General features: G+C 39.4%; 1 protein-coding gene across 2 annotated transcripts in view; it reads left to right on the top strand.

Moving 5' to 3' along the window:
* Window positions 1-466: 466 nt before the first annotated feature.
* Window positions 467-19,841, top strand: part of atg5 (ATG5 autophagy related 5 homolog) — a 29,485-nt gene continuing 10,110 nt past the window's right edge. The window contains exons 1-7 of one of the 2 annotated variants that reach the window (XM_079895098.1): window positions 467-530; window positions 1,483-1,636; window positions 2,191-2,318; window positions 6,179-6,257; window positions 6,334-6,496; window positions 8,038-8,132; window positions 13,206-13,323. In XM_079895098.1, coding sequence (XP_079751224.1) covers window positions 1,529-1,636; window positions 2,191-2,318; window positions 6,179-6,257; window positions 6,334-6,496; window positions 8,038-8,132; window positions 13,206-13,323 — 691 coding nt within the window. In that variant the 5' untranslated portion in view covers window positions 467-530; window positions 1,483-1,528. Of the gene's footprint in view, window positions 531-1,366; window positions 1,637-2,190; window positions 2,319-6,178; window positions 6,258-6,333; window positions 6,497-8,037; window positions 8,133-13,205; window positions 13,324-19,841 lie in introns of both variants that reach the window. The other variant, XM_079895099.1, reaches the window with a different exon arrangement.

The raw sequence follows: 19,841 nt of genomic DNA, 5'->3' as shown, positions 1-19,841 counted from the left end.
TAAACTCTATTGGAGAAGTTGCTTTAAATGTGCTGTTATGAGGTGCATGTGATTTATTGGACTTTTTATAAATAAATAAAAAAGTAATGTATATGTGCTTGCTAAGCAATTGTACGTTTAAAACGACCAGTTTAATCACTTGCTTCACTTTCTCCACAGCAATCACATTAGCATCCGGACAGATTTCTCGAACTTGGAGAAAAACAAGGTAATTTGTTCTGGATTTTTTTTTTTTTAAAGAGGTTGTGTGAGAAAACTTGTCTGAATGCAAGGTCAACTGTAAACAAATCAGAAACAATCATCCTAATTACTGTATGCAGGACTTATTTGAATAGATACAGGCTGCAGTATGATGAACGCAACGCACTGTAATCAACGGACAAGGACTTTTATTGTGAAAAACACAAACGTGCGGTGACGTTTATTTAGAATGTAAATCACCGCTTGGGGACTTTTATTTTGAAGGTCCGCGCCGGATGTTTGTCGAAGATGAGCTCTACTCTACCGCTTCCGGTCGACACCTAATGAAGGTATGTTATTATTCTGTTTTCGGGCTGTTATGTGTGTTTTTTCGCAGTTGTTTCTGAAATCGAGGCGGTTTTGCTCTCTTTATCAGCTGTAAATGTGTGTCTCCGTGTGCTGTGGTGTTAGTGCTAGCGTTATTTACACACGGAATCATACTGTCAGCTTCAGAACAGGCGAATAAACATCACAAATATAGTTGATAGTTTTACAGTTTGTCGTTTTAAAGTTTGCGTTATTCTTCTGTTTGTCATAAAGTGTTAAATGTTGACAGTAGCCAATGTCAGCACAGCTAATCTTTTACTCATAAGAGCTGGTGTTTATCTGTAGATTTCCTCTTGTGTCATTTCTCCAGAAAACACACACACACACACACACACACACACACACACACACACACACACACGGTGTGTTTTAATGGCTCATCCCAGATTTCTTTGACAGAAGCTGATGTTTGATATATTGCTGTCAATCAGAGAGAATTATCTAGAAAGATTAATTACTTAATTGGTGAAATGCTGTTTACAAAATTAAGCAATTCTTATTATTGTCAATTTAAATCAAATATTGTCAGAACAAAATAAGTAACAACTATTTAAGTAGTGTTAGATGTATAAACCTGAGAATAAATATTTCAATTTCTAAATTATTTATTAGTTTTTTCTTTTTTCTTGCTGTTAAAACATGGGCTGTCATAAATAACATAATTGATTGCCATCACTATTTACAAAGCAGAATGAATTTAAAGAAATGAACAATAAATTAAATAATATAAAATGTTAAAACATATTTTAGATTAATATGTCAAATGAACAACTTCGACAGCCTATTTAATGTGATTTAGTCGTCTGCATGTGAGGCCAGATAGCAGGAAGTGTCTGAGCTTTGGATCTCTGAGGAGACTGTGAGTTCTGCTGGATCTGCTGGTGAAAGCTTCATCTATCCCGTGTGTGTGCACAGCTCAGACACTGAGGAGCGTGTATGTGGCGTCTGGAGAACCAGGATCATGGCGGATGACAAGGATGTGCTCCGGGACGTTTGGTTCGGGAGGATCCCGGCCTGTTTCACTCTCTCTCCTGAAGAAACCACAGAGAGAGAGGCTGAGCCCTACTACGTGAGTGAAGATGACCAACACTCGTTTGCCTTGTCCTGGCACACACACACACTTGTGGTCTACACCTACACTATCTCGGTATTCGAGGCTCAGCGTATCCCATCATGCATTATGTTCGGGAACTCGCGAGATGTCGAGGAAAACATTCCACTGTAACTTCAATTAATTAGATGCATATCATTTGGGAGTAACAACATAAAGTGTTGCACATTTTATTGGTGCAAAGATGATTATGTGTGTGTGTGTGTAGGCCTGTTTTGTGCAACATTTGCAACTGTTTTTATCAGTTAATTAGAAGCACTGTCTTCTGTTAGTTACACAGCGACTACTGAACAGACATGTAGAGGTTTATTTTAAAATGCAAAGTATTTAAAATATAGTAAATAAATGCTCTGTAAACACTTGCAAGACTGTAAGTGTGTGTCTTATCGAGTAATCAGAAGGTCTACACACACTTGCAAGTGTTCAAGAGCAAAGACCGCAAGTGTGTGTTTGGACAAGGCGTGCCTCTCTGCTGTGGATCGTGTCACATGACCTGTGTTGTGTCCAATCAGCTGCTGCTCCCACGGGTCAGTTACCTCACGCTGGTCACGGATAAAGTCAAGAAGCATTTCCTCAAGGTCATGAAGGCAGAAGACGTGGAGGAGATGTGGTTCGAGTACGAGGGAACGCCGCTCAAATGGTACGTCGAGCTGACAGACATTTCACTTCCACATTCATGAGTTCAGCGGATGCTTTTATCCGAAGCTTCCCTGCTAGCGTTGAGGGAACAGGTCAGGATAAATATGGTCATGATACTTCCAAACAATCCCTTAATAAAGCCCCGCCTCCACTCACTCACTCAGCTCAGAGATCCACTGGTTGGCGATCACACGTTGATCTGATTGGTTACAAGGTAGTTTGTGACGTCAGAAACACCAGCGATTTCAAAGCGTGTTTTTGAGACTGTCTTTGGTTCACTGCAGTTTTAAGGAGGAAATACTCAGCAATGCTGTCGACTTATGAACTTACACATGGTTTGTCTTAAAGCAGATTAAAAACACCTCATAGACACATAAACAACATTAAAAGCTGGATTTTAAAACACATAATGCAATGATGATTGAGAGATGAACGAGTAAAACTTTCCTCAAAAGCATGTATTATATTCTATAAAATTATATCTGTATATTCAAGTAAACCTCAGTTTCTTCAGTCCAGTAAGTGTTCATCTTGCACAAACAATAACAACGTTATTCTTACGTTTACGTGATAAAACCAGTAAAGACGATGGAGGAGGACGTTTGTACAGTGACACTAAAAGAGGTTTACTGGATAAAACAGTGTAAACCATCAGTCAGAGGCAGAAGACTGAGGAGATCGAGTGTGATGGTTATCAGCAGAGTTTGATCATGTTTAGAGATGTAAAGATTCAGTAGACAGTAGACTTTAAAGGGTTAATAAATAGCAGAAAAATAGTATGTTGTGTTCAGTATAAATGAAGCGTTCATTGTTTAACCGGACGAGCCACTCTCTAAAGGCCTGTCGGTGGAGTTTGAGTGTGACTGACTGGTTTCTGCTGGTTACAGGAGCTCGTGCTCCTCAGACGTCTCACAGGACTGAGTTATTGTTGATATTCTCAAAGGAAAAGTAGTGTGATCACGATCAGAGCTGTGTGTGTGAGTGAGTGGTGCACTTCTGTCTGTCACCACAGGGTGGCGGAGTAAAGCTGAGGATCTCCTGCTGCCGATGACACCTGTGGCATTCAGTTCTTCTCTTTAACTTTCTTTATTGTATTTTTTAAGACATATCAAAACCATACAACACAATAACCAACATCTATTCACTCACACATACCAACCCACAGGATACTTTCCACAACCTCTAACAATAACACACATACACACATATACACAAATGTAAGAAATAATAACCATAAAAAAAGAAGAACAAAATGTATATCTTCCTTGTTCAAAGTAATTCAGTGTCTCTTCTTCAAGAACTTTTCCAACATAAATGTTTGTTTTTAATTTGTTTGTTTCTGTGTGTTCTGCATATTCCAGCATCTAACAGAAAGCATTTTACTTTTGCCGATTCAAGAATGGTTTTAACATCATTCACCACCATCTGTTGGTAATATCTGAGATCGAACACTACAGGACATGTGATATATATGCTGTGTATCGGAGGAAAAGCTAAAAAAAAATATATATACAGTATATATATATATATATATATATATATATAATTACGAATTAATTAAATAAAATAAAAAAGAAAGGGAAATGTGGGGTGTGGGCATTAGGTTGATATATCCCTCAAGCACTGATTTATATTCCTCTTCTGAGCTTAAACGTTCACATGTATTGAGGGATCAGTTTAACTCACCTGAAGAATTCATGTCATTAAAGTGATCTATGAGTCTATTGAGTGATCGATGTGTTAGCGGCGCCTAAGTTAATAACTAATGATCTTTACAACGGAAGTGAATCACTCAAAACTAACTTTATCTGGACAGTAGCTTTACTCTAGAGCTGCTGTAACACAGCCTCTGCTACTGTGATCTCCTGTTATCTCTGTAGAGCCGCTCTGAGACGGCCAGTGTTGGTGAAGCCTAGTTCACACTACAGGATTTTAAGCCCGATTTGCAAGTTAACGAGCTCGCCGACCGGTCGGGCTGTAATCGCGTGCAAATCTGCGGGTGTTCCGCGCTCGCCAATCTTTAAGTGTGAAATAAGTGTGAATACGACGCATCAAAAACACTTGCTGACGCCAGAAAAATATCTAGCATGCCAAATATCTGGAGCTGTCGGCCGACTCGATAGCCTGTGGTGTCACGTGTTGCGACGAGCAACAGCCAATGATCAGCTTGTTATGACATTACAAAAGCCCTTTGTATTTGTAACCATCGTTGCCAAACCACAACAGGCTCTGCTTTTTCATTATAATGTTTTACTCACTTCCAACTCTCTCTGACAGACAATCCCTGCTGCCCGCGTGTGCTTATCCAGCCTTTCACCCATATTCTTTTTTTTTTTTTCGGGGTTCTAAACAGATCATTGCGCAAACAATATATATATAATGTGTGTGTGTGTGTGTGTGTATATATATATATATTAGGGGTGTGCCGGTTTCAGAATTGGTGTGACAGTTATGACGTGAGTCAAATGACAAAACTCATCATCCGCACCAACGTTTTTTGACCAAATTTCAAAGCCGCATCCGCCCGCCATCCGCTGATTGTTTGCGGTCTATGGACGATGCAATGCTCTGCTGGTGCGAGCTGCAAGAAAGCCCTTGTCTGTTCTAGAAAGGATGCAGCAAATATATTTAATGCTAATGTATGAGGCATAGGCCTCCGCTGAGTTTCATTCATTTACCATGAGATGCGCTCTAGCAATGCAATGCAAGTGAACGCGGCGCGCCGGCGCCTCCATGTCACGGTTATTATATTGTCTGCTATATTTGCTTTTTATTTATTAAATACATGCAATTGGTTGATGAAACATTTATTAAAATTAAGATACAATTTGTACAAAATGAAATTCGCTTTAAAGAAATGCTTTCTACAAAGCAAAACTTCATTAAGTGGTAAAAACCATGTCTCGCGATATATTGCGCATCTTATGATCCTATCTTTTATTACAATTGTTTTTGAGCTCAAATGTAATACACATCATATATACACGCTGTATATGTTTCTTTTAGCAAACATGTTTGGGGCCAGTCAAGGGGTAATTAAACTGCACGATCAGTTATCGGTAATGATACGTTGTTTATTATTGCAAATGTTTATTGCTAATGTTTATTATTGCAAATGTTTTTCATTTGTTTAATAAATCTCAATGATGGCACATCACTATATCAAAGTAATAGCTTTCTCAAATGATTGGCGGTCAGTCAGGGGGTACTTGGCAAAGAATCAAATACAGTTGGAAACGACGTAGACCATTAATAACACAGACTGTCAACAATTGTTTTTAATTAGTATTTAAACATTCTCTATGATAGAAAATATTTGTATAAATTTTTTTTAATAACACGGTTTTGGCGGTTATAGAGTTCTAATTACGGTGTTCAACTATAAACGTCACTCACACCCCTAATATTTATTTATTTATTTATTTATACCGCCAATTTTGTCCCGCCGTCCATTTTCAAATACAATGCGCCATTTCCCATTCCACTTCTTGCGCATGTTTTCGTGACAAAATGTGGTTCTGGGACCGGATAGAGTCGTTGGGTGACAGAGTTGTTGTCAGCTCGTGTAGTGTGTAACCCCCTGTTGCAGAAGATTTACGTAGTGTCACATAGTGTGAACACCACAACGGCTTCAAGACTCCAGAGCAAGTCATGTAGTCTGAACAGCACAGCGATCTGCCGACGTTTAAAGTTGTGTAGTGTGAACTAGGCATGAAGCGCTGTATAAATGCAGGAGACTCGACTTGTCATGTGACTTGTCGACACAGGTCATGTGACACGAGAATCGGTTGCCAGATTTCTCTAACTGTTCTTCTTCAGCAGAATGAGCTGTAGTGTGTGACTGTGTGTGCTTGTGTCCAGGCACTACCCCATCGGTGTGCTGTTCGACCTGCACGCGTCCAACACCGCTCTGCCCTGGAGTGTGTCCGTGCACTTTAAGGTGTGTGTGAACTCCTCTCTGCTTCCCTGTATGGTGTTGTTACTGTGCCAGAGTGCTGATGTGCTGTGTCCTGCAGAACTTCCCCGAGCACGACCTGCTCCACTGCACATCCAACTCCGCGATCGAGGCTCACTTCATGTCCAGCATTAAAGAGGCCGACGCGCTCAAACACAAGAGTCAGGTGATCAACGACATGCAGAAGAAGGACCACAAGCAGCTGTGGATGGGGCTGCAGAACGGTACACACACACACACACACACACACACACACACACACACACAGCTGTGGATGGGGCTGCAGAACGGTACACACACACACACACACACACACACACAGCTGTGGATGGGGCTGCAGAACGGTACACACACACACACACACACACACACACACACACACACACACAGCTGTGGATGGGGCTGCAGAACGGTACACACACACACACACACACACACACACACACACACAGCTGTGGATGGGGCTGCAGAACGGTACACACACACACACACACACACACACACACAGCTGTGGATGGGGCTGCAGAACGGTACACACACACACACACACACACACACAGCTGTGGATGGGGCTGCAGAACGGTACACACACACACACACACACACACACACACACACACACACACACAGCTGTGGATGGGGCTGCAGAACGGTACACACACACACACACACACACACACAGCTGTGGATGGGGCTGCAGAACGGTACACACACACACACAAACACACACACACACCTTTACACACACACATACACTTTTACACACACACATCTCTGCACACACACAAACACACTTTTTTTTATGGAACAGTTTATTGAACCTTTTATCAAATTGTTGTTGAGTGTCATCATTTGAAACATCAGGCTCTATGGCTTATATAGTATGATATAGAAGAATATGAGGCTCGCATCTCTACACACACACTCTGAACTTTTGCTCTTATTTCTGACACGATCTGCAGTCTGGATGAGTCGACAGAAAGCTAAAGCTGATAATGGACAGAAACTCATGCAGTGTGTGATGAGCACAGACCATCTGTCCTGAATAATAGCAATCCAAATTAGAATCAGTGTGTTCCCAACTGTAGTGTGTTGTACGTAGTGTATTAACGGCTTTATATTACCCACAACCCATTGTGTTTTGGACAAGGATTCGATTAGAACTACAAATACAAATATAACTACAAACATGGTGGATGATCAGGAGATGATTGACAGGCCAGTTTAACAGGTGCATTTACTGTAAATAAGCAGCGGAATGGCCCGAGACACACTCATGAAGTAGTTCGTCCCAAAGCTTGTCACGTAATGTCCTCAGTTTCTTCAGAACCATGCGTTCTTCTGTTCTTTTCTCTTTGTGTGTGTTTGTGTGTGTAGAGGTGTTTGTGTGTGTGTGTGTGTGTGTTCAGGTTTCAGTCATTCATTTAAAGGTGAAAACGTGAAGCTCTACAGATAAACTGAGAGCTGTGAGTTTCAGAAGCAGAGATGTTTTGATAACACACAGGTGTGTGTGTGTGTGTGTGTGTGTGTGAGAGAGAGAGAGCAGAGAAAGTAACATTTTCTAAGCGGATGTTGATTTTCACCTGCACATGTGAGAATGCAGCCAGCTGTGTTCAGTCATGCACACACACACACACACACACACACACACACAGGACAGCTGTGATTCCTCCAGGCGTCTCCGTGTGTGTTGGACGGCAGAGAGACTGCTGTGTGATCTCCATCAGCTACTGTCATTGATTACTGTGATCTGCTTCTTTCACAGATAAATTCGACCAGTTCTGGGCCATGAATCGTAAACTCATGGAGTATCCCACCGAAGAGGGCGGCTTCCGCTATATTCCCTTCAGGATATATCAGGTATTGGTTCATTTATTCACACGAGCTTTAGAAACATAAAACTACTCGTTTAACAATGTTGATTATATTAATAAAACTACATATTTTCAGTTCATTGTAAAATATGCATGCGTATATAGTGTAGAGCGCAGGAGATTAGAGGATGTCATTCGCAGTGCTTCATGGGAGTGGGCGGAGCTAAAGCGCTCTCTTCTCTGATTGGTGTAATTTTCTGTACAGCATCATGGGTAATGTAGTTTTTCACTTGGGCTGGGTGATGAACAATATCATATTGACATCGCTTTAGATAGTTATTGATAATATTCAGCGTCTGCATCTCATTATATGAGGACATGAACTTTTCTGAAACTTTTCACCGTTTTATTTGATAAAAACTACCGTCTAATACACACCGAAACTGACACAGACGACCCGTCAAAATAAGAGTTCAGTTTAACTTCAAGAAATGATGATAGAAATGCATCACTACCGGACTGTAAGATGTACTTCTCAGTGTAATAATAATAATAATAATATATTTCTAAGGAACATCATACAACGAAGACATTTCTTTCGTCCATGTTTTAAATGTATACAATTCTGTTCTCTGCACTCATTTTCTGTGACAAAAAAATAAATATGCAACGTTTTGTTGTAAATTAATTGTTATACATTCACTTGATTACGTTGTAAAAGCTTGACTATATTGTTATAGTTTATATAAATTTGTATTAAATTATAAAACACTGAATCGCAAAAACAAATAAAATAGCATTTAGGAAAAATATCATATGACATGGAAAAAGAAAGTGGTGATGAAATGTTTGGCCATATCGGCCTGGAATTCAGGAGTTAAACATGATTATTGTCATGATTTCATGATTATTAACATGATTCATTAAGTTGAATAATGTGGGCTGACTTTAAAGGCTTATAAGTTATCCTTTAAAATCTCTTTCCCTATGGAGAAAATGAAAGGAGTTTTTACTTTTTTAGTGTTTGTTAATGTCAGCAATATAACACAAGGTGTGGCGATATCAATCTTTTTAATGTAAATAGATTAATGAAGTTTATTACTGCATCATCAGAATAAGACAATTTTAATCTCTTTTTGGTTTACCGAACCGCTTTTGTGTGACGCATCAACAAATGTGATGACGAGAGAAAAAAGGTTTTATCTGTGCAATTGTAACACCCACTGATATCAATAATTTCATATCAACTCTATGATGGTGCCACAGATTGGTCTATATGTTAAAAGCTGTTGTCAAGTCATTCCCAGAATGCATTTCACTTAATTTCCTGGCCATTTGTATGCTTGGTCTCATAAGTGTATAAATATTATATTTGATAGTCATTTGAATGTTTATTTAATTATTTGAATTCACCGTTTGAATATTTGAATGACAGTTTGAATATATTGATTATTATTTTTTATTTTATTTTTTTGCTTGACTTGTTCATTGGCCTTTTTAAGAGTGGTCATGAAAAGGAAGTTACTCTCTTCTCTTTTCCTCTATCGTCCTCTATCTGTTTCTGATTCCTATTGGTGAAGATCAGTTTCACATCAGATATACTGTAATAACTCCCGTCTACACTGTGCTGTCAACATTATTACTTTATAGAAAATATGACGCCTCTCACTCCCGAATCATTCATAGATGAGTCGGATAAAAGTCCAATATGAGCTCAAAAAATGTATTAATCTCACACACTATTCACACTTGCATCATAACAAACATTTTTCACATTTTCAAAGACATTATTTTCCAACAAACTACAATTTTTAATGTTCTCTGTACAGTATTGATCTGTCCTCCTGCAACATGTGTTTGGTGAAGAGGAGGAAAGAGTAGAAGGAGACACTGGATGACAGGGTTTTGTTTGAATAAGAAATTAATGTATGAATTTCAAATTTTATGAAAAAAAAAAAATAATAATAATATATATATATATATATATATATATATATATATATATATATATATATATATATATATATATATATATATAAATAATATAGATAGATAGATAGAAAGCTTTATTTTTATTCTTTTGGCTAGTAGAAGTTCTGAATGGCCGGTAACTTAAAGGGGGGGTGAAATGCTATTTCATGCATACTGAGTTTTTTACACTGGTAAAGAGTTGGATTCCCATGCTAAACATGGACAAAGTTTCAAAAACTAAGTTGTACGTTTGAAGGAGTATTTTTGTTCCAAAAATACTCCTTCCGGTTTGTCACAAGTTTCGGAAAGTTTTTTTCGAGTATGGCTCTGTCTTACGTAAGTTAGGGCGGAATTTCCTTATATGGGTTCTAAGGGCACTTCTCCGGTAAGATCGCGGCCGCGCGCGCACTCGTAGACCAGAGCGAGAGAGCGAAAGCAGTTCGCCATCAAAGCGCCCTGCCTGGCTTTTGGGAAGTCAATGTCACCAAAGAAGTGGGTTTTTGGTTGCCAGGGCAAGACAACCCTGCACAGATTCCCAAAGAACCCAGCGTTAAGGAACCCGTGGATGGAGTTTGTTTTCCTGAGCATAAACGGAGTTGTGTAGCTGTTTGTTCCCTGCATTTCGACGATGATTGTTTTATAAACAAAGCCCAGATCGTCTAATGCTTAAGGATCGAGCAGTCGCAATGATAAACGTTCGCGGTCGTGCGTTGGAACCGGACGGTGAGTAACTGTTGAACAAATAATGTCTCTGTGTGTTGTCACTAGCTCGGTGCGTTAGCACAGCTAAGCTTCGCCCACACGGCCCGCCCCCAGCCGCTCGGTTTTTTCCGGAAAGACTCGGTACACCCTATCTTTCTTTGATTAATATAATAAAACAAAAGACTTTTTGGAGATATGAAGGATGCAATATTACTCTATAGGTACTCAAGATTAACAGGAGATTGAGTGAAAATGAGCATTTCACCCCCCCTTTAAAAGTTTAGTAGCCAAATTGGCCGGTGAGTGAAAAAGTTGATTTCAATTGATCCCTGATTGTTTTCAATATTCAAATTTCTCACCTGTTTGGTGTTTTATTTTTATTTTTTAACTTTTTGACCACATCCCTGGATTACGCCCAGGCTCTGATTATTCCTGAAAGATCCTCTAATCATCATCATATTCAGAAGAGTGGAGTCCGCCTCTGATCTTCAATATTGCATTCAATATTTGAATTGATAGTTTGAATTTAGTCACTTGCAATATTTCAATTCCAAATTTAAGTTTTCAATATTCAGATTTCTCACTTGTTTGGTATTTATTAATTTTTTTCTTCTTGACCATATCCCTGGATTAAGCCCAGGCTCTGATTATTCCTGAAAGATCCTCTAATGCTGATGACGATATCCAGTCGTCTGAGACCCGAGAGCTCAGAGAAAGGCCTGTGCCGGGTCATGTGTTGGTCTTCCAGGTCGAGTGTCAGGGGAGTTGAAAAGAAAGTGTCGGCACCCAGAGTATCACACTTCTCATCAGCATCAGGAGCCTTTCGGATAATGCCGAGCTCAATAATTGATGCTGGCCTTTAAAAATGCATGGAAGTAGCTGTCGCTTCTCACACTCTCTCTCTCAGATGATCTCGGTGAGTCAGTTTTTCTGGAAACCCGATCGAGAGCGGATCATCCTGAGACACCTTCTCTTCCCGAGCGCCGAGGGTGTCGTGTCACAGCAGCTTTTCACAGCGCCAACATCCAGTCCTATTGTTTACCAGGCTGTGTTTGTCCAGATCTTACAGAATGACACGCTCGGTCACTGGCCACATGCGAGATGTGTGTGAAACCTGGATCCCGTCCAGCATTCGACACCCCGAGGCCAAAGGAAAGACTATGCCGTGACTACCGGCTGTTAACACACTCAATATCTCGTTCCGCTGGTCACAGCATCACACACACACCAGTGTGGGCTCCTCACTGACAAGATATTAACACATGAATTTTGTCGTTAGCTCTCAATAATGACACACAGTGACTATATTTAAGAATTGGTTTCTATTTCTGCGACGTCGCGGCTGGATCTGCAACATGACCGTGATAATCACTGATTATGAGCTTTATTTAATGTTAAAAGCATCTGATGAGAGTTAGATTGTGCGTTACAATATTGTGCTACTCCCTAAAAAGTAATTGCATTACTTAGATACTTTTTTATAGAAAGTAATGCGTTACATCGTACAAAATTAACAAATATTGCAACAAAGTTTTGGCAAATGTAACGGCTCTTTCACACCAGAAGTGAAATGAATAAGCCTCAGGCTGAAGGAAATGTAGATTAGTAGAAAAAAGTAGTATCGTCAGTAACATGTATTTAGACACTGAACATTTCTTTTAAAGTCCTCCTGTAGTCAATCATTGTATCTCTTAAAACTCATCTCTGATCACCAAAATGACATATTTAAGCGTTTTTTCCTTAAAAATAATGTCTTCCTGCCTTAAAATATCTTGAATGTAACTCGACACCCTTGCCTCATTTAGTATGCGCAGTTCTATGAATATGCAAATGAGCCCCGCCTCCACTCACTCACTCAGCTCAGAGATCCACTGGTTGACGATCACACGTTGATCTGATTGGTTACAAGGTAGTTTGTGACGTCAGAAACACCAGCGATTTCAAAGCGTGTTTCTGAGACTGTCTTTGGTTCACTGCAGTTTTAAGGAGGAAATACTCAGCAATGCTGTCGACTTATGAACTTACACATGGTTTGTCTTAAAGCACATTAAAAACACCACATAAACAACTTTAAAAGCTGGATTTACTTCAAAACTGACCTTAAAAATTCCGAAATCCATAAATGTTCAGTTTCTATTGAAAGGGCTGTTGGGTAATTTTGCTGCTGGCAGAACTTCTGTTAAATAACCAATAACGGTCTCGCATATCAGTATCTTAATAGCTTTGAACATATGCTGCATTTTTACACAATTCAGATTCAGCAGGCAAGTCACTTAAGAACAAGTTCTTATTTTCAACAACAGCCTTGCAGGAGAGTTACACTGGACATACAAACAAACATACATTACAATAAACACACATATAGTTTCATTTAAAACATTTACAAGCTGTGATAAAAACACTCCCTATAATCAGTGTAACAGTGTTGATCTCTGTCCCGTTGCAGACGACGAGTGACCGCCCGTTCATCCAGAAGCTCTTCCGGCCCGTGTCTGCCGAGGGACACACTCTCACACTGGGAGACCTTCTGAAGGAGATGTTTCCCTCCAGCATATGTGTGGAAGGTGAGCCGTGTTTGACATACCATGAAAATCTGACTTTCCATGTTTAAGGCGAGACACTACAGGTGAATAGGGTAAAATTTTAACTATCAGATATCACCATGAAACTTTCCCAGTTGATTACCTACATTAAGATGAGAAAAAAAATTATTACAAGTTGTCTGTAATTTAATGTTTAAATATGCAAATTAGGCAATATCTAATTAAATATGCGCTAATTTGCATATAATTTAAAAAACGAAATCTGAGTATTGGATAAAGCCAGGTTAAAAATATTTTTTCATTGTGTTCACATACTAGATGGGAAAAAAATTACAGAGGGATTTATGGATATCTACTTTTGTTATCCTGTAAATCAGAATATACTGTCAGTAGCCTTAAAAAAATGATTTTCGCCATGTTTTTTGGAATAAAATGTTATATAAATCAGGCTAGGAATAATATATTTACAAATCCCTCTGTAAATGTCTTCATAATATAAGTAGTTACAAGACTGGAAGGTTTGGTGTATATCGGTGCTACTGGAGTGGAGATTTTAGACTTGGAGAATGAGAGAAAAGTCATTTTGAGAAAACGGGCTTTAAAGATTTATATCAGCCAATGAGATTGCGCATTCAGCCCTTTTACTTTCACGATTGGTTGCTGATAAAAAGGAAATGACCATATATGGATGTGACAGCATTGCACAGGAGAGAGAGAGAGCTTCCTAACGGTGTGTGTGATGTCAGGGAGCGAGACAGAGATTGCGGAGCAGCAGGAGGATTTACAACGCCAACTTTTGTTGAATTTATGAGAAATCTACAGACACAAACAGACAAAGTGTAGTAAAATAAAGACCTAAATGTGTATTTCGGACTTTTTTTCACCACAAGTCTGAAAGAAGATATGTTATTGAAGACAAATATCCAAAAATCTCAAAATTGACCAGTAAAAAAACTATGTTTTTGCCTGCCGTGTCTCGCCTTAACCCTCTGGGGTCTGAGGGGTTTTTGGGGTCCTTGAGATGTTCTGACATGCCCTGACATTTGTGCTTTTTTCAGTTGCTTATAAACATATTAATGGCAAAGGTGTAAATTCACTCTATTTAGCACAAACAGGGCTACCATAATATGTGAACAACTTGCATGTACATGTTTGTATTTTTGATAGAATAATGTTTATGCATGGTTTTTTCAAAAACAAAAAACTAAAGTTTCTGAAATAAGGCCATAAAACACATTCTAAATATATGTAAATAAGACTTTTGACTAATGGATGACGTTGCCTAGAATTTTTTCTTCTAAATTATGTGAAAATCATCCTGCCTAATCATTCACATATAGGGTTGGGTATTGGTTGGGTTTTATCCGATACCAGTACCTACTCGGTATTTTTCAAACGGTTCCGGTGCTTAAACGGTTCTTGAAACGGTACTTAAAGGGTTACTTCAGGATTTAGCATTAAGCTTTGTATTAGTAGAAAACCTGTAGTATTTTCGAATTACCATGCTTTCCCCCCTCATATCCCCCTGAGAGGAGAGATTTATGTATTTTTTGTCTGGAAAAAATCCTCCGATGACGCAAAAATCGTCATTTTGCGTCATCGGAGGATTTTCTGTCCAGAGGCTAAAGACTACAGCCAGTAGATGGCGTTGTTCCGCATGTTTACAACCCGCCCATACAGGGTGGGATCTCACTCACAGAATGTACACACAGTCAGCCGTCTTTCTTTGGAAGCTAAGCTAGCATGCTCTTGTTCTGTGGAGAAAGCTGAATAATAGGAGAAAGCTGAGTAAGTAGGGGTTACCATCTTCCTTTTCCCGGACTTGTCCGGCGGGCGAGACTGTTAAAAATGTCCGGGATTCAGCTTTTGCTTTCTGCGGTCGCCATTCATTGTTTACATGCACACCTCTCGTTTCAATCTAACTGAATTAATTCCGATCGGTGAATCTGACTGTAGTGTTTACATGAACGCTAAACAAGTGATCGGTTGATGTGCGTTTTACCCTTGCTAAGAAAATTCCCGCTCCTCCGTGAGAGATGCGAGACCCGGCGCGTCTCAGTAATGACGCCACCGGCCTCGCGCTGTTCTCCCGCGGCCGTCAGCCTCGTCCTGCTCGCCACAGTAAACATAATGAATGAATGGGGACTGTAGAACGCAAAAGCCGAATCCCGGACATTTTGGGTCTCTAAATCCCTGGCAAACTCATCACTTACTTAGGCTAGCCTTGTTGTTTTCAACTGTGCTCTCTAACCGGTAGGCGTGGCCTCCTAAGGCAGCGAAGCAAGTGCATTCTGGGAGTTGTTGTCTTTCATCCACATAAGCCAAAAATACATTTTCTGGCTTTTCTCAGTCTAGAAAGCTCCAAATTCAAAAATTTCTCCACATTTCTTCTACTTAAATGACCTATTTTAAATACACATTCATCTTCCCAGAGGTGAAGTATCCCTTTAAGAAAACTAAACCGCACACACTTTATAAAAAAAATAATACCTCTGTGTGTGTGTGTGTGTGTGTGTGTGTGTGATTTTCTGAAAAAGATTTTCTGATTTCTGATTAAATGAAAAATTGTGCCGTTTAAAAGGCTACTGATGTAGCACAAAACACTTGAGTTAAGATAAAAATTTTGTCTTCTCATATTATGACTTTTACAAAACAGAGAAATATCTGACACTGAGCAGAAATATTTAACACACACAGTATAGTCTCATATAAATATACTTGATATTGATATACTTCATACTTGATATGCAAGATTTGCAGTTGGCATTAAAATACTAGACTTACCCAAAGAGGAACACTGGCAGCTGAACTTGAACTTTAGTCAAGCGTGTCAGAGGTTTTGGGTTCTAATCCGCATTTGTAGTTTTTTTTTTTTTAAACCGATTATGCTCATCAGTGGTTGTATATCAAGCAGGGACACTTTGTGTCCATTATATTTTGAGATTTCACCAGAACGAATAGATATGAGGCGCCGTCTATAGGGCTTAAATCAAACTTCATTCACGCACATATGAAACCCTTGCATACACATATACTAGGTAGTCACACATACATGTATACTGCTGAATGCTCAAACTAATACATATGAAATGCACAACTTCTAAAGTCGCTCACGCACACACACGCAAACTCTACACACACGAGACGCGCGGAACTCTCCGCGCACATACTCATCTGAGACGCGAGCACACACACACACACACACACACACACACACACACACACACACAAACTCTCCGCGCACATACTCATCTGAGACGCGAGCACACACACACACACACACACACACACACACAAACTCTCCGCGCACATACTCATCTGAGACGCGAGCACGCACACACAAACTCTCTGCGCACATAATCATATAGACGGCGCCTCATAAATAGATCGATCTCCGCAACGTATTGAAGCGCGCGTCCGAGTGAAGACAGTGCGGGAGCCAAGAGAAAACACTGTATCCGAGCCACTGATCGCAGCGGCAACGAGCACTTTGATCACTTGATTTAAAAAACACATTTCAGCGCTAGATCGTCTCTTATTTAAAGGGGACCTATTATGCCCCTTTTCACAAGATGTAAAATAATTCTCTGATGTCCCCAGAGTGTGTATGTGAAGTTTTAGCTCAAAATACCCAACAGAATTTTATTTACAGCACGTTTAAATCATCATTTTTTTGGGTCTGTGAAAAACGCACTGTTTTAGTGCTTCTCCTTTAAATGCTAATGAGCTGCTGGTTCACGGCACAGGGGGCGGAGCCTAAGCAGCCGCGATCAGAGCCAGAGAACAGAAAAGATGATAATAATAAAACAGACAGTCACAGTAATGGTGTTCATTTCGACCAAAAAAATGCCTACAGAGTCAGAGAATATATGCTGTATGGAGTTGGAAAAGGTATAGTTTAGTTTAATTACGATTATAACCTATTTGGCATTGCTTGTATACACTATTAATGCAAGCCTGCTGTAGGACTCCGTCTGATGATCTAATTGTCTGAATGATGACACAAAATATACTGATGAGTTTAATAAAGTTTACTGTATGTCACACAAAAGATGAAGGATCAGTTTTTCTTCAGAAAATCACTGTTAGAGCTGAGTAAACAGTATAAGAAGTGCATAAGTAACTTACATAAATTTCTGTAGAGTTGAGGGAGCATTTTCTTTGAAAACAAAATGAATCCACCTCGTCTTCAGTGGCTGGCAGATTTCAAGAGTAAATAGAGAGAGCTATGTGAATGAATACATCCAGCTACAACACCTTCAACGCTTGGGAGATGCTTCGACGCTTCTCGTGAGTGCATTGCTGCAGCAATGGCTGATGTGTAAACTCGTAGTGAACTCGATCAGGGCGGGTCTAAGTTATAACGGCAGTGTCAGTCAACACTCGTGGGCGGGGCCTGTGGCTTTAGTGATGTCACTAAAGCCACATTCTGAAAACGGGTCGTTTGGAGAGACTGCTTTTGATTTATGGAGATTAAAAAAAAAGGAGTGAGTGGATTTTTATCACTGTAGGGTGGTTGTGTACACACACTGCCAACACACATTTATGTTCAAACACCATGCAAAAGTGAATTTTGCATAATAGGTCCCCTTTAACAAACGAACTAAATGAATGCTCTGCTGGTTAACTGGAGATGTTTTATTATTGGATCATTCGTGCCGCGAGATGTTTTATAGGGGGCGGTAAAAAACGTCAGGCACCGAAATCAGGCACCGAAAGTTTCGTTCTTATTCGGTCTGGTTACTACCGTTTACGTCGGAACCGGTTCCCTATTGGAACCGGGTTTCGGTACTCAACCCTATTCACATAACACAATACATTGATTTAAATCTTGTAAAACACTTTTTGTTTGGAAAGGCCATATGCGGGTGGGCGTGATTCACACCTGCGGAGTCAATGGGGCCCGCATAATGAGGCTGCATACGTAATGAGCCTTTCATTCAGGTGTGTGACTGAGCCACAAGAATGCAAGGACAATATATAACTGGTTTGTTGTTTTTTTCCACAAATTTTGCTTGCAAATTGTACAATATCCAAGGTAAACATTTCTAGTAATTGTGCAGTTAATTGTTCTCATACTGTATTTTCAGATTTGGAATATATTCTCTTCCCAAATGTGTCACTAATAAAGCATAATAAAATTATTTAAAGAGAAGGCTTATAATGACCTTTTAAGATTTTGTTTACATCTATCCTTATATATATATATATATATATATATATATATATATATATATATATATATATATATATATATATATATATATATATATATATATATATAATTTTTTTTTTTTTTTTTTTTTTTTTTTAAGGTTATACAATTACAACAACATTTAAAATTGTAACAATATTTCTAGTGTAATCTTTCTTTGTATTCGCGATTCATATTAAAACAGTATTTTTTCCAGCTGTAGTAGCTCCACAACAGCACGCATCTGTGCGTTCATTCATACACAGAAACGCGATTCATATTTAAACAGTATTTTTGCCAGCTGTAGTAGCTCCACAACAGCACGCATCTGTGCGTTCATTCATTCAGATTAGAACAAAGCAAACAGAACTGACCTAATTCCTCAGCGGGATCCGTTTGCTCCTCGAAATGATACTTCCAGAACTTCTGAGGTAAATTTTTGCAGGATTATTATCAAGATAGTATTATTCCTCACAGCATCGTAAAGTACATAAGTCTGAAAGTGAACTCGCGGTGTGTGTTATTCAGCTGATGTGGGCGTTTCACAGGTTTGTTTGGATCGCCTCACATTTGCGTTTGAATAGCGCGCGCTCTCCGTGGGCGGAGCACATTAAAACTTAATTAGCTGAGATGAGAACGACTGACATCTCTCTCTTTGCATACATATTACATAAACTGTGAATATTTGTTTTTTATAAAAATTACTTCATTTAAAAGAAGAGAATTCAAGCTTCATGCCTGTGTGACTGTATGCCTGTTTGACTGAGTATTCGCTGAGTTACCGTTCATTTTCGGACGCGTTTCAGAATTGACTTCACTGACGGAGAGGAGGCAGAACTCGCATCATGTTTATTTTTCTTTATTTGGCGAAAAGCACAACACTTTGTTTTTATTATGAGCATACACAAAAAAATACACACTAAACAGGATCGATTGATGTATAACACAAGCATATAAGATAAAAATTAATAAATTTTTTAAATAAATTTTTTGCACTCATACGGAAAAAAACGAGCCTATCGCGCCGGCGCGATAGCCGACCTCAGGGGGTTAAGTGCTATAATCTATAATCGGGTCTCCGGTGCTTCTACCAACCCAGAAAACATGAAAAGTGAAACCCAGTAACTGTGTTCTGGAGAGCCTTTCTCTGCAAGCATGTCAGAAAATAAGCCGATCAGATTTCCCTTCCCTTCTGACGTATGAAGAGGATCTTATTATAATATTACCGGCCCTTAATCTGCACGTTTACACACACCAGCCGACATTTGGTTCCACGAGCGCCAACAGAGACCAGTTCTAACGCAATGATGAAGATCCAGCAGAGCCTGAAACTGTTCTGTGGTTG

The sequence above is a fragment of the Squalius cephalus genome (genome assembly GCF_949319135.1).
Source record: "Squalius cephalus genome assembly, chromosome: 15".
NCBI classification, from domain to species: Eukaryota; Metazoa; Chordata; class Actinopteri; order Cypriniformes; family Leuciscidae; genus Squalius; species Squalius cephalus.
This window is presented reverse-complemented; position numbering and strand designations above follow the sequence as displayed.